The sequence below is a fragment of the Aptenodytes patagonicus genome, chromosome 2, assembly GCF_965638725.1.
Source record: "Aptenodytes patagonicus chromosome 2, bAptPat1.pri.cur, whole genome shotgun sequence".
NCBI classification, from domain to species: Eukaryota; Metazoa; Chordata; class Aves; order Sphenisciformes; family Spheniscidae; genus Aptenodytes; species Aptenodytes patagonicus.
Genome location: NC_134950.1, coordinates 107,312,653 through 107,328,259, shown reverse-complemented (window position 1 = coordinate 107,328,259; position 15,607 = coordinate 107,312,653). Strand labels below are relative to the sequence as shown.

The 15,607-nt window shown below is 37.2% G+C and overlaps 1 protein-coding gene across 2 annotated transcripts in view; it reads right to left on the bottom strand.

Annotated features, from left to right (window-relative positions):
• Positions 1-1,595: 1,595 nt before the first annotated feature.
• The window catches only part of TPPP (tubulin polymerization promoting protein), a 114,910-nt gene continuing 100,898 nt past the window's right edge, over positions 1,596-15,607 (bottom strand). For both annotated transcript variants that reach the window (XM_076330699.1, XM_076330698.1), the window contains one exon: positions 1,596-10,485. In XM_076330699.1, the coding sequence (XP_076186814.1) occupies positions 10,291-10,485 (195 nt within the window). In that variant the 3' untranslated portion in view covers positions 1,596-10,290. The remainder of the gene's footprint in view (positions 10,486-15,607) is intronic.

The following is a 15,607-nucleotide window of genomic DNA, read 5'->3' as shown; positions in this document are numbered from 1 at the left end:
TTCAATGAGCCTGGGTTAGTTTACATTATTAATAAAGCAGTACAGTGAATTAAATAGGAAGCTGAGGAAATGAAAAAAGGCTAACTAGAAGACCAGGTTTTATGAGTCCCCTGAAGACTCAGATTTGGCAGAGGTAGCTTTTTTTTTTTTTTGCCTTTTTTCCCCCTTGCCTTTCTCCATGCAGTCCTGGCTGTGGTAGAACACCCGGTAGAACCGGGAGAGATCAGCCTGCATTTGGCAGATGGGCATGGGAGCAGGAGACCTAACTGATGCTGATGCGAGTGGTCAGTTCTGAAAGCTTGGCACAGAAAGCCAGCAAGGGTTAGGTGACACTCTGTCAGTCCCATCTCAGTAGGACTATCTCTACATGTACAAACTGTGTGTAGTTATTGCAACAGTAGCTACACATAGAGAAAAGCTAGCCCAAAAAATTGTATTCCTGGAGTAAAGAGAACACATCCTGGCAGATGTTTATTTTTTATTTTAAAGTCATGATGCATAAGTGGTGTGTAGGGTTGAGTGGGCATTTCTAAAGGCTCTACAGAAAAATAATAAAAAATCCTCAATTCTTTTGAAAATACAGATCTTGGTGTCTTATGTTGTCATAGGGCAGAAGGGTACTATCTCCCCTTCCTTAAGGGCTTTTTGAATGGAAAAAAACCTGGATTTTTCCTTTAGTAATCCCTAAAGGTTCTGCTTAAGTTTTTTACAGTTTCAGTAACCATACATGCTCAGAGACAAAAGGAGCTTTATCTGGCAGTCATACCACAAACAGCATATGGTCTCTATGCAGGAAGAAAAGCTACCTCAGGACACAACTGTATTAGATTTCACTTAAAAGGCATTTCTAAAGAAGGTTGTCCAGTGTGTGAGCACAGAGAGCATCACTTCCAGTTCAAGAACAACTGGAGAAATGACAGTGTAGCTGTAAGCTGTTTAGTTATGTTTCCTCGTAGTTGCTAATCCAGTACCTCTACATTTCTAGAGCAGCATTGTGCCTGGGTTATTGTCACATTATTCATTACGTTATTATGAAGTTCTGAGTTTAACTGAATAACTTCAGTCTTCTGTTTCTTGAAAAATCATGGTATTATTGCTACTGGGAAGCTGAAGAATATTGTTATTTATGAATAAAAGGTCTGTATTTGCTTTTGAATGTAACGTCCTTAAAACAATGTTCCATGTAGCATATGACTTTCCTTGCAAGTAAAACATTTTCAACACCACCCAGAGAAGGTGGGAGAAGTAACTCAGGCTTTTGAGACTGAGGACCAATGTATGTTAAGTAGCTAGTTAAAAAGAAATTGTTTTATCCCTGACCTATCTCATTTGGTGGATCATTATCATCATGGCTATTCAAGGATCATACGAGAGTTCTCAAAATGTTAATGGTCAGCTTTACTCATTATTAAAACTAAGAAAATAAATGGTAAAGAAGAAATAGATTGTGCTCAGAACCAGACTGCTGGTTGTTCAGAGAGTATTTTGATGTAATTTATACATTCATTAGCAATTTTCTCAACATCTAAACTGTAAAATAACTGTTGGTAACAAAGTTTATCAGCAAATAACATTTACTTCAAGAAATCCAGGAATTGATGTAGTAACACATTTATTGATCACTTTACCAACTAAAGATACAATTTTATACAGTCAGTCAACAGCAGTAACATACTTTACGAGAAGCTATGCTTTAAAAAATGGTGTTTACAATATAGATTTCACTACAAGTTTTCAAGCCAAGCTTTTACAGTGCTAATCAAACAACTGCTGTACTCGAACTTTTCCCCTAAAACATCAACAATAACGTTGTAGACAAAGTAGCTTTTCCATTGTTAATGTGGGTTTAGAATTTAACAAGACAACTTTAAAAGGTTTAAAACATCCATAACATTGTCATTACTTTAACATTCACACCGATAAAGTGATACATTTAATACTTTCTAGCATTAATAAACAGTGTAAAAATATATTGCATATATATATATATATAAATTTGTTTCCTTTTCCTGAAAAAACCTAGTACAAACTAGTAGTATATGATCCCCCTTCAAGTTTCTTTTATTTATTTTAAAGATTGAATAGTAGTAGTTTTAAATTAACAGAAACAAAGATATGGAAATAGAGAATCACTGTTGTGCTGCCCCATAACCTCTTGTCATGGTTACTAAGCATATTATAACCCCTTGATAATGGTGGTTCCATTTTTGCTAACACCAGTTAGAATTTTGGCACTGACTGCAGTGGGGATAAGATTTTGCCCAGTGTGCTTTGCACTGGATGGTGCCAGGCGCCCTTCATCAAGGGGGCCCTTTTAACCAAGGGGTTAAAAATCTTTGCTTAGGATATGTTTATCTATTATAGTTAAGATTAAGAAATGCTATGCTCAAACTGTTCATTTGCAATAATGAAAAAAAAAGGTTCAGTGTTAAATTAGTGAGAAAAAAAGTAAACTTGTAAGGTTAAATGATCATGTAAAATTTTTACCGTGTTGAAAATTTCACAGTGAACACAGTAGGCTAGTACAGCTGAATGTTAATGTTTGCAATGCCTGCAATTATAAATATTGCAGGTAATTATTAGCACACAGCAGCTTCCTGGTTTTCTGGACCAAGATGAAAGACAAATGAAAATAATAATAAGAAATAGTAAGATTCACTAAAGGTTTTTATCATGCTGTACAGTGCTCCAAGGAAGACTATGTCAAGACCTATCTCCATATCACAACTATTTAATGATTAAATTTTTATTAGTGCTCTAGGTAATCAAAGACAAAACAGTTTTGCCTCTATGCTTTATGATCAGGTCCTGACAGAATGCACATCCAGATTTGTGCAAATAATCAATACATCTAAACCAAATTAGAAATGGATGTTGGAACAGCATGAACAGATAAACAAGCTAGCAAAGGAATAAAGCATAATGTGGATAAATAAATGGTTTATGACTGAAGAAAACCAACCTCAACATTCAAAAATTATACTTCTATATAAATATATATTTCTCCTGCAATATTTAAATCAGTGAAACATAAAACCTTGCTAAGAATAAACTTCAATATACTTATCCAACATTGACCATTTCTCTGTTTTACAGAATATAAAGACAAATTACTTTGTATTATAAGCATTATACAAAATTTACCCTGCTGCAATAGTTTGCCAAAGCTGATATATTCTGAACCCAGCACAAAGATAAAGACAAACACACTTTTGTTGCATCCTATAACTTGTTTTTGTCTATGACCTTGCCATTTCATACTCTACAGTGCTAACAAAAATAGTTTGCCAACAGGATTTTATACAGGACATCAGAGTTTGCAGGTTAACTGACCTTACACAAAGCCTTTGTAAAGAGCTAGTATGCATTTAGCATGAATATTACAGACATACAGCATTTCAGTTGCATTAATATAAACCTATTTAACAGAGCCCAGGCTGCATTATTTCACATTATTTAATTACTTTGTTTAAAAATAGCATCTGAGTAAATGCAAGCATACAGAAACTGATCTGATGTAAACTGGAGCTTAAAATAATTCACCATTGTGGGGATACAGATTGCCATCTTTTTTCTTATTTTGTTGATCATCCATAATATAGCTCCTGATCAAAACGTAAAGATGGATGAAGTATGAGTGTATTTTTAGGGCTACATTTTTAATTAATGTGAATGTAACTTTATTCACGTTTGTGATCTCTTCTGAAAAATGTGCAAAGTAATAGAAAAATCTTGAATAAAGACAACTGAAGGTAAGGGCAAATTATCATGACCTTTATCTTTAAGACCTTTACAAATGCTTACAACAAAACTCACTTTGTACAGTGCCATAAGCTCTGCAGTAACTCACAAAAAGAGATGCTGTGTAATTATATTTGAAAATTAATTCATTGGCTGTTTACCTGCAATGGAGTATGGTAGGTGCTTAACATTTTTCCAAATCAGGTTAGTCAGTTGGGCATTTCAATGCCAATTTCCAAATGTAAGGTATTTAAAAAAAAAAAAAAAAATAAAAGCCTCTTCTGTAGTCTTGCCACTCATGTATATATATGCCCCAAAGTAGTGCATGTGTGCATGCACTTGTGTGTGTGTATGATTATGAAAAAGAATTTATTTAAAAAAAAAAAAAATTCAGACTACCAGTATTGCAAATGTCTGTCAAGAATACCCAGCAAATAGGCTGGCTTTTTTTCCCTTTTATTTATTATCAGGCTTGCTCTTGCCAAAGTCTACCTAGAGTGGATGATCAATTAGTTTGAATGAAACAAGCCAATTCAAACGTTTTCTGACAACAAAGTAAAGAGTTATATCTTAAACTTGTTTTGAAATCCACCTTCTCCATATGAATTTTGAAGGAATATAGCCAAGGTAATATACTGAAAAACATTAAAAAATACTAAATATATTACAGTTACTTCTCTCTGCAAAAACAAATTACTTGGACAATTAAGACATGGAGTTCTATGCAATATTCTTTAGCTTCCTGAAGCACCATTCTTAGCTGGGACATCTCTGAAAGCATTGGCTTTTAGTTTAATGAGCAAGCATGAATACCACTAAAGATCTCTCACTAGTTTTAGGATTCTGAAGACTTAAAGAGAACATCCCAGTCCATCATTTCCAGCTTATATTAGGTAAGCCAAATGGGCACTTGTGTGCACAAAATGAGTAACTGAATGTCTAAATGCTATTTTATGGGCAAACACTCCAAATACAGGAGGTACACACATATCAAGTTGAGGCACTCCAGACTGTGAGAATTTCACACAAGTTTAAGATCTGTCATTAAGCTTCAGGTATCTCATTTTATAAAGGTCTATGCAAGACTCAAGTCCATAGGCATTGTACAACAGTCCTGTTTCCTGTTCCCACCTCAATATATCATGACTTTGTACTTACTAGGTGATGATGAACAACTGTGTGTATACATAGTGAGTGTCAACTTGCTTCACAAAGTTGGGGCAATGGAAAATATAGGGCCCATGCAGGGCATAATTTTAAATGGTCTCTTGAGAGCACTCAGAAGAAATCTTGCTTTCATCCTGACTCTCTCTCTCCTACTTCCTCACTATGGAGAAACTCTTGTCACACCAAGTCTATGTTAGAATCACTGAAAAGCGATTTCCCCCAGAAATAGGAACAGGGTAGACGTGTAAAAACATAAAAGCCTGCTCAGATCTTTACCTTCAAGCTATGGAGGGAGAATGGCAGTGTCACTAACTGGGCAAGCCGAACAGCATTGGCTGCAGGACTACAGTTTGGCCCTAATAAGATTTAAGGTTTGGATCAACATTTATATGGTTGAATTACTTAGCTGGATCCAAAGAGTATGTGTACACACACACAAACCTGTAAAAGTCTTGTGTATTACATTAGTTATTACCAACTAATGGACAAGCCAAGAACATAATACTCACACTACAAACAATGTACACAAAGGTGTAGTTATTTTGGCACACACGCAAGGCTAACAGTCAGTTAAGAGGACACGTACTAGTGCAACACATTACATCTGCTCTGTCATAAAGGTAAAAGGTTTGTTTCTTGGCCAGTGCAAACAGAGAATTCTTATTCATGGATGACAGGCACATGCCCCCAGAATATATGCATCACTGAAAGGCAGGGTTATGTTTTGCATATCATACATGCAGGCACAAAGAATTAAAATTTATTTTATAATTATGACAAACCTTAAGGAAAAAAACTATCAATTACAACTTCAAAGTTTTGGGTTTGGAGAAAGATACACAAGGATTTTCTCTACAGATGGTTACAGATGGCTGGGATACCCCTATCACTTGCAAGCCAAACCCATAGCAGTCATTTGCCTTTTAGTTCTGGCTAATTCCAGCTACCATAAAAAAATATTGAGTCAATAGAGGGAAAATATGGGTCACTGAAATGCTAATTCATGAACAAAGCTTTCTATAATGCCAGAAAGTTGTCAGAGGAATTTTTAGTTTAGATAAGGTCAGTAAAATACATGGAAAATATCATACTTCAATCTAAAATATCTTTGAAGGACAATCTCTATGCTGATGAAAAACACAAATTGTGACATGTGAGTAGTTTTGAAAACTCCCTTTCCCTTCCCTAAAGTGAAAAAAAGGTAAGAAATATTGTAGGTTTAAAAAAAAAAAAAAAAAAAGGCTAGATCTTGGCCACTGTCCAATGTGCAACATTTCCTTTGGGATTCCAAATATTTGATTACAATTAATGACAACTGTTCACATAGGACTGTTGAAACAATGTATGTTTTTTAGTGTCTGCTTCTCAGTAACACTGTTGTGATAGCTTTGATAGCCATAAAAAGCAGGAAAATAATTTTTGTTTCTGATATTTACATATTGATAGGATTGTTGCAAAACTCTGAACAAGTAACTAAAGCACATGGATAGAAGGAATTAGTAAGCAAGCACTGATAAGAAAACCCATTTGACTTCTGCATATTTTATTTAAAAGCTAGGTTATTTTTAGAAAATTATTTGTAAGGACTATTCTTTTGCCTCAGTGAGGATTTTTATTTCTTGTCCTCAATCTTGCAAAGGCTTTGATGGTCAGGTTAAGCCTCAGTAGAGATACAGGTAAGATTGTGTACTGCCATAGTATTTAAGAGTTTAATTTTAAATTAACAGTAAAATTTGAGTTTGTTCTTTAAGGCAGTTATTGCTAAAAGCTACCTGAACTTTCTGACCACATTTCTTTTGGTAGCATGTTCAGAGGCAACGAAAGCAAAGATAATTAGGAACAACAGGGTTTTATAGAAGATGTTGCATAGAAGAGCATTGCATAGCGTAAGATGCTGAAAATCAGACTGGAAAGTTAGATGGAATGAGTTGAGATGCCCAAAAAAAGATGAGTGTAAACCTTATTAGGTACCCATGTCCTTACTTCAGACATGACATTTAGCTACAGTCTAGAGTATGGTGCACAGGAAGAACATACGCTCTACAACACTTCAAGGGTTGAAAATGGGTCACCTCCCACACCTCCTGAGCTATCCCTTCCCCTCATCTCTGAGGTACCAGCCGTACTTGCTGTCCTGAGAGTTGAGGGAATGGCAAATGAACAAGAATATGTACTTCGCCTCATTCCCAAGCAGGCCTGGAACTTATGGCTAACATTCAAGCTAGTATTTAGGCTTTCATTTTCCTACAGATATTAGTGGAAAAGTAAGAGCTTAAGTAGGTGGCTGAACCCCTAATACACAGCTGCATATAGTGCTTTTATTCATAGCCCTTATCTTCCACACCAAGTGTAGTAAAAGGGAAAAATCTTTCCAAAGTACTGTCTTTCCAGCCACAACTTCCCTTTGTCACTGTCATATCAGAATGACTTCTTTTTTTAAAAACTATCCAACTGTAGAAACAAAGAAGAAACAAAGAAGCATGTTCCTTAAAATAAAATACTGTTATCTGAAGCAGGTTTTTCTTTTATATATATATATATATATATTCTCAGGTCCTGATCCAAAGCTTACTATGCCATTGAAAGTATTTCAAAAAACTTTGCAAAGGTCTATACAAAGTGCTTTGGTTCATGGCAGGGATTTTATACTGTACAAGTAATGCAAAGTAAACTCTGGCAGAACCCCAGCTAGTTCCATCAGCCTCTTCTAAGCAGAGTAGCTCAATTTCTAGTCAGTGTCAGCTTGGATCTGTCCGCATTCTCAATTCCTTTGCGTGCCTTCTATCTTATGAGTGTGCTGGTCTCTCTCACACTGTGAACTAGCAACCTAATTATACCTTAAAATCTTCCTAACCTATCACTCCTCCTGTGTAGCAACAGTCTGGCATTACTGACACTCAGTATTTGGGTACTTGAGAAAGCCTGTCACTTGTGCATCTCAGGTTAGGTATCACCTGATATGCCAGACAAGGCAGCTAGCCAGCAACAAACAGCCAGATCAGCAGTGTGCTGAAAGGGCTCTGCAGTAGACTGGACTTCACCCTTCATTTGGGCTGGGTCCAGATCTTTTCAGTTACCAATGAGTTATGAGTCAAGTCTTAAAGTCAATGGGAAGAACAGGGACACTGGTTTTGCCTGGAACTTAGCTGAAGGATTTATCAAGGGTTAGAGGCTTAGCCTTTTTATTCATAAAAAACAGGTCTATCCTGGAGCCTTCTTCAGGTGCACAGGCACCAGTGATGTAGAAGAAGGTTCTATACATTTAGACAGTTCACTACCACGCTGGAATAATTTAGCCATTGTTGGTATCACAGTATGCTTTTTTCTGCCTCAGAGTGTGACAGGTCACCAGTGCAACACAGTAGTGGATAATCCTTCATTCCATGGAAATTTTTCTTCAGGAACAATAGGCAACTCTTGGAAAGGCTTCACAAAGCTGGATGCTTCTCATCTTGGACATCCTTGTATACATCAAAACTCTTCCCAGGTAACCAGAGCCAACCATGGGAAAAGCCACTTAAATCTTTACAAGAACATGTGCTGAGTTTTGGCAAGCCTCCCTCCCTCTTCAAAACAAAACCCAAAATAAATTATAAACAAACAAACAAAAAATCTCCAAGTCCACAAGGAAGTCCTTGCCTTTGTTTGCTATTTTTGTTTTGGTTTCAGACTGATGTATGGGCTCAAAGAGTCACTGGAGGCAAAGTTACAAGAAAAGCTACCATTCAATGTCAGAAAAACAAAATGTGAACAGTTTAAGGGCTGAAAACCAGTGCTCTGTTTCCAGACATTGGCCAAGTACAGACTGTTGACCTGCATGGCACATGACAGCACACACTGCTCGCTAAATTTATGTACTCTGAGTGGGAAGCTGATATGGGTGGGGGGAAAGCAATAAATTTGTTAACCTCTATTCAGAGTCAAACATGAAAATCAGTGCATGAGCTCTTTTTGAAAGAAAGCAAAGCAGAACTGCTAGCAGCTGTTTTTGAATACAGAAAATCTTATCTTTCATAATTTTAGAGAAGCAGAGTAATACATTAGGGTACTTGTCCAGCTTTTGTGGAAAATTGGACCAGCCTTTTCTCTCCTTTTTAACCAATATAAAAAATGAGTTATTTTTATTCCTATTAAGCTGTTTTGGCATTCTGGGCCCCAGGCAGGTCACACTCAGCTGCCTGTACCTTAAGCCTGTGGAATTGGTTCTCCTTCTACAGCAGTGGAATGCCATTCTCATCAGTACTATTACTCCTAAGTTAGGCAGCAAAAGTGAACAGAGAAGTAAATCCCTAGGCTTCAAACAAATCTAACATAAAATGTAGCCTTGTTATAATAGTATATTTGTGGGGGCAAATTGCACCTAATTACATGGATATGAATTGTAAATGTCCTTATTCCAAGAGGCCATAAACTTTCCTTACATATGTTATAGCTTAAAGGGAATACATGCCAATGTATGTGCATAACAACATAATCTGATTGGCAGTGTTTAGTCATAATCAATATTTTAAAGCATTATTAGCTTAATGCCCCCTTCATTTCAAATGTGAGGCAGTGCAAACTTGAAAACAGACTGCAAAAAGCTTTAATAGACTTTTAGTAATGTCTTGTTCCTCACCTCTCAGGTTAGTACAATAGCTCCATCCAAATCCAGCCAGTCAGAACAGAACCATGCTACAAGTACACACAGTAACAAGCACAAAGTATAGACAGGAGGAAAGTAAGGGCTGGTATTTTCCACCTCTTTCTGTTGATGTAAAATACTTTGGAACCTATATTGTCCTAGAAATAGCTTTTTTTTCAGTTTTTTATGAGTGGTGTATGACATTTACAGGCTAGAACTTTGTACATTACAACCACTTACTCCCCAATAGCATATTGTTGAATGTTTTAAGGAAAGTGCCAGATCCCGTATAAGACATTTTAAAAAAGCCCCAAAACAGTAGTCAAATCAAACTGCATAAACAATGGGATATTCTTCAGAAAGACTGCTATGAAAGACCCTCTTTTCAAGAGGTTCTCTTCGACATCCTCAGGGCAACTGGTCATTTAGGAATGTTTGAGATCTTTTGCTTGAATTGACAAAGTGTGGTATAACTGCTCTTGACTTATTTTTTTTGTCTAAAGCTCAACAAAATGATGTACTTTTTTACCGATATATTTATTTTTGCCAATATACGCATGAGGAATGTAATGAAGTGGCATTGTGCTGCAAGTAGCTCAGCAGATGTTGAAATCAGTTCCAGTTCCTGAAAACAACTTCTTGACAACATAGTCTTAGCATTCACAATAACCAAAACATGTGGGATTCATCTACATCATTCTTACAAATATGTTCTCTTCCCCCCTCTTTTTCTCCCTCTGTGTTGTAAACCCTCAGCCTTACTTGCTTCCTTGTACTTTATGATCATATGTGCCTGCATGCTTATAGCCAGATACATATCCTGAAGCATCCACCAGATCTTCTCGGCCAGCTTTGCCTTTTCCTTTCCCACTGGGATCAAACCTCTCTTTGTGAGAACCCGTGAATTTTGATGTATCTGTAAGGCGTGATACAGTTGGAGATGAAATGGCTTTCTGTTGGAAAAAAGAAAAGAAACAAAAAACCACATCAGAAATGAATTATTCTTAATACAGATATTTGTACATGCTACCAACATTTAAATCTTTGCTAATGACGATGACTATGTAAATATCTACTCAATTCCAGCAAAATGATACAAAAAATGTTTGTTTCTTGCCATTACATACAATGACAATAATCATATAGCCAAGAACAAAATAGTGCAAGTTATGTCAAAAACTTTTGGGAGAGACTGTCAATATGAGATACTTCTGATTAATAATCAAGTTCTAAGCACCAAAGATATGAAGAAGTCATAGGGAACAGCCATGTTCAAAAACTATTATGTCAACATCCAAGCATAAAAGCCTGGCTCCACCAATACAGAAAAACCAAACCAATACAGCTAGAATTCATTGCTTCAAGAGACAACTTTATTCTAAAATCTAGGATTCACGAGAAGTAACAAACTAGAAGGACTGAAAGTTTTTTTCAATGTTAGCAAATTAGGTGTCTATGAAATGGCATTGAGCAAAGACTTTCCTCTACATTGCTTCCACTGAGTCATATCAGGCTACTTAAAAATCAAAGTTTTGCTGTCATTGAGACAAAGAAAATTTGACTACACAAACAGAAAGAAAAAGATATTTCACAGAACAATATAGAGGCATGCTAACCTGTGTGCTTGGACTGGGAGCAGTGTCTTTGATCCTTAAGTTTACATTTTAAAATCAGAAGAGAAAGGGCACTAAAGGAGAAGGGAAAACACAAAAGATTTTTGCGTAGTAGTGGAAATGGAGCTAAGATGAACAACGACTGATAAAATTTGGATATCTTTATGTGCGCCACCCTGTTAGGGTGCATTTTAGAGACAAAAGTGATATGGACTTCACTGCAGTGAAGTAAATGCTCTGGGAAACTTATCTTTCATCAAAAACCTCATTCCCCCTCTACCCATTCTCAGCCCAAATAAACGCTCATTAATGAGACCTAACAAACAAGCTTTCGAAGTAACACATAGCTCTTCCATAGGATGACATATGTCAAATATCTTTTAATGCTGAACATTAAAAGATCAGAGACTTGGAAAAGATGCTTGAATCTGTACCAAGAGGAACAGGATACTTGGATTCGGTTAGACTGAGAATGAATGCTACAACTTGTACACCATGGAAGCCACACGTCCTCCACACCATTTAAATAAAAGCTGTTTTGAGGGAATTTGTCCACATACAAAACTACTTAACATACTCAACACATGACAAACATACTCCAAACATACTCAACACATGACACATACAATACTGCACTGCTCTACAGCATTACTTTCACATAAGGCCCTGAGGAGAAAGGTGTTGTGGAAGTGTGAGTTGTGTCACTATCTGAAAGAAAATGACCACTGGAGCATTCATTTCTCAAAACAGCATTGCTGAATCACCTTTAGGGACTTTTGCCTTGCAGTCTCAGAGTACTATTTGCAGAAGTGGTTATTTTTCTATATTGAAAAACAGAAATGAAGACAATGCTTAGGAAAAAGTATTGCTTCTTAATACATACAATGTTCTTGTCCACATTGGCCTGCTAGCACCTTATAACCGGGAAACCTGTATTCACAGTAGAGCTAATTAAAAAAAATACACCCTGTGATCAGTAATTGTGTTAGCAGCCCAGCTAGATAAAATGAAAATGCCATAAAAATGTATAAGCTGAGACATCAAAAGCAGCAAAGTAAAAACTCCCGGTCTGGTGCCCTTTCTGTTCCTCAGGGTATTAGTATATAGAACAGGTTGTACACACAGTCACACAACAGAACCAAAGATTGTCCGGCCACTGGAAATTACTCTGACAACTCGGGAAAAACAAAGACACACACTTCTGTAAGAGCGCGTTACCTGTTAGCTCCACCCTGGGCACAGGCACTAGGAATTCTGTCCTATTTTAAGTCTTACTTGTGAATCACTGTTTTGTTTGGTAAGTGAAGGGAAACATGGGGGCTTGTACCTTGAACAAAAATTCTGGCACAAACCTGTAAGAATAAGCTTTTATATGGAGTAGTGTTTCCTGTTATGCAGTGTTCATGAGCAAGAACCCAGCCACTATTTGAAGACAAACTGTCAGACTGCTTAACTGAACAAAATCTTCCACCAACCACCATTTTGAACCATGAAGCATCTATAGTAGTGGGCAGTACATGTCTCGCCTACTCGTACAAATACACGCCGCCGCCCCCCCCCCCATTTTCATTTTAAAACCCCTGCACGTCATAACAGCTGCTGGAGCATACTAATAAAGGCTGACTGCAGGACAGAATACATGTGGGGAAGTTTCTTAAGCTTGTTCAAGTTATTACTAGATCATTCTCCCTCCAAAAGAACATACAATGCTTCTTACTAAAGGCATTTTCTTAACTATTAGCACACTTCTTGTGTTCTTAACAAACTTACTAAGAAAATGAAGAACCCATCTGTGACTCTCCCCATGTAAGCCAGCAAGGAAAAAGCTAGGGCATGATACTTGCCAAAGTATCTTTCATCGTCCCAGAAGAAGCTGCAAGAAAGCTTATCATATAATCAAAGGACTAAAATTTGCTCTATGTTTACTTACATAACACTATTGCTAAAAGCCACAGGATGCTACCAGTGACAAAAGCTGTTTGTACTGTAGACATGGAAATACAAGTGCAAGACGGGCAATATTCAGTATAAAGTTAATTAAACTTAACACATATTTACTTTCCTTGTACTTCATCACCACTAATTTACAGAAAATCAGTTTTCTCTAAATGTGCATACACTCTGCATTCCCACATGCAGAGAGACATCTCGGAAACTCTAGTTGACTGCCTTTTCCTTTGCCAAATTCATTCTCAGGACAGACTTCTATTCCAAAAATTTGTAATGGTAAGTTTAATCACTATTTGGAAAAAGAAGGACTACAACTTCTGCTCCTCTGTTTCAAAAGGGTGGCATGATCAGTATGAAATTTGCCTCAATACTGAAATTACAATAAAAATAAATAAGAATTTTGGTACAGTAACATAATTGTGACAGACATACCAAGACTCGTATGAGTGCAATATGAAAGGAAATACATGTATATTAACATGCAAGAAGAAATAGTAAACCGAGGATTAATAGAATGGCCGGCATCAATAATGAAGGACATTCCCAGGAAACTACTCCCAGGACATCGTTCCCAGTGGTAAACTTGAGGAATGTGTTATTTATATCAAGACAGCCTGCACTCTGAGAAGACCACAACACAGATGACTTACCAGAAAAAACAAGGTGCATCCTAACAACAAGATGATAGCAACAAGGTTGCAGTATGCCACATGAGCCTTTCCTTTTCCTGTTAGTCTACTGGGAAAACAGCAACACATTTCAAACCAACAAGGAAAACAGAGGATGGGCAACAGCTTGGCCTACAATTTACAGAGGCTGAACTAAGATTCTGAAGCAAAGAACCAGTCTGTAACAACTATTGACTCTTGAAGGTCATGAAACAGCTATCCAAAAACTAGTTTGTCATTGTCAATCATGAAGAACCCAGGAGACATAGTGATGTCTCTGTAGCGAGCATCCCTTGTCCTCTGTGTCCCACACACAGAGGGCACGCAATATGTGTGCCAAAATGTGACCAATTTGGCGCACACATCTTCATGCTTGACTGTGAGAGTGTGAGTGAATGAAATCTTTTAGAAAATAGGTACATGTGAATGAGAATCAGCTTACTAGAGACTTTGTAAATAAATTTTACCTTCACCTTCTGTAGGATCTTGCACCAAGTGGGGTTTTGGGGGTTTGTTTGTTTTCCCCCACTAATTTCCCTTGATACTTCTCCATTTGGAATTTACCAGTCATCTGTCTACAGATTTCACGTCCACTACTTCCTCCTGATGTCTCTTTCATAACACTGTTACATCCTCTGGTGAAGACCTGTGCTAAGACTAACATGAAAACATTCTTTTACAACTCATTCTTCATCTGCTAGAGCCAAGTGTGTTCCCAGTGCAACAGCAATACAACAAATGGTTGAAATACAAAAAAACAGCTCTATGGTTTAGCACCTCTTCGACATATCTTAAAAAAAAAAACAAAACAACCCACACTTATTTAGCAGACAACCTGGGACAATAGTTCAGATCTTTGGCTTTCACATCTATTAATTGAAAGTTAATACATGTATGTGCAGGGAGAAACAAACATCAACATTCTAAGTAAAGGTAAATTAACACCACAGATTAAAAAAATACAATCTTTTTGTCCTGAAAAACAGTTAAAACAAAACTGAAAGCCCCAGCACAACGAACATCACAAATCCAGAGCAAGAACAACAGTGATCCCACATCTTGTGTTCTTTCAGCCCAGGATGGATCAGAAGGCTTCCTGCATCACAGAAGTCACAATATGTGAAATGGACATAAAGGCAGTACCTGCAAGGCAAACATTCTTTCTCCAAATTGTTTTTAACTGAGTAAGAACTGCAGCCTTTTCCATCCAGTTGCATGTGAAGGCACCGGCGCACCCCTTCCCGCATGCGACAGAATATTACAATTGAAAGATGGCAATCCTTGTTGGTTTCGTGCTGGCACAATTTCTATGAAATGGGAGGCTCACTTTGTTTCCAACAGTACAAAATTCAAGCAATTTTAATTCCTTGTACAATATACTCTCACTCTCTGAACTGATCCATCCATATAAAAGATCAGAGATAATGAGATGCCACCATAAGGCTATGCAGAACACCCCATTTCTCCTTTTCCTTCTCCTTTTATGTTTCTTATGATAAATGCGTATCCATTAAAAAGAAAGTACTACTTCCTTTTTAAGGTCACGTGAACATTACACAGAAGGGCCAGGTGCAATCTAAGCATCCTGCTAAGGTGCTTTCTTTCAAAAAAGCTTTTGTAAATACAGAGTAGAATACACAAGGACCTCACGTCTGCCTTGGACTCCTCAACCAGAAGCAGCTAGTGGTACTATATATCACAGAATCATAGAAGGGTTGAGGTTGGAAGAGACCTCTGGAGATCATCTGCTCCAAACCCCCACCCCCTCACCTAGAGCCAGTTGCCCAGGATCATCTCCAGATGGCTTTTGAATATCTCCAAGGATGGAGACACAACCACCTCCC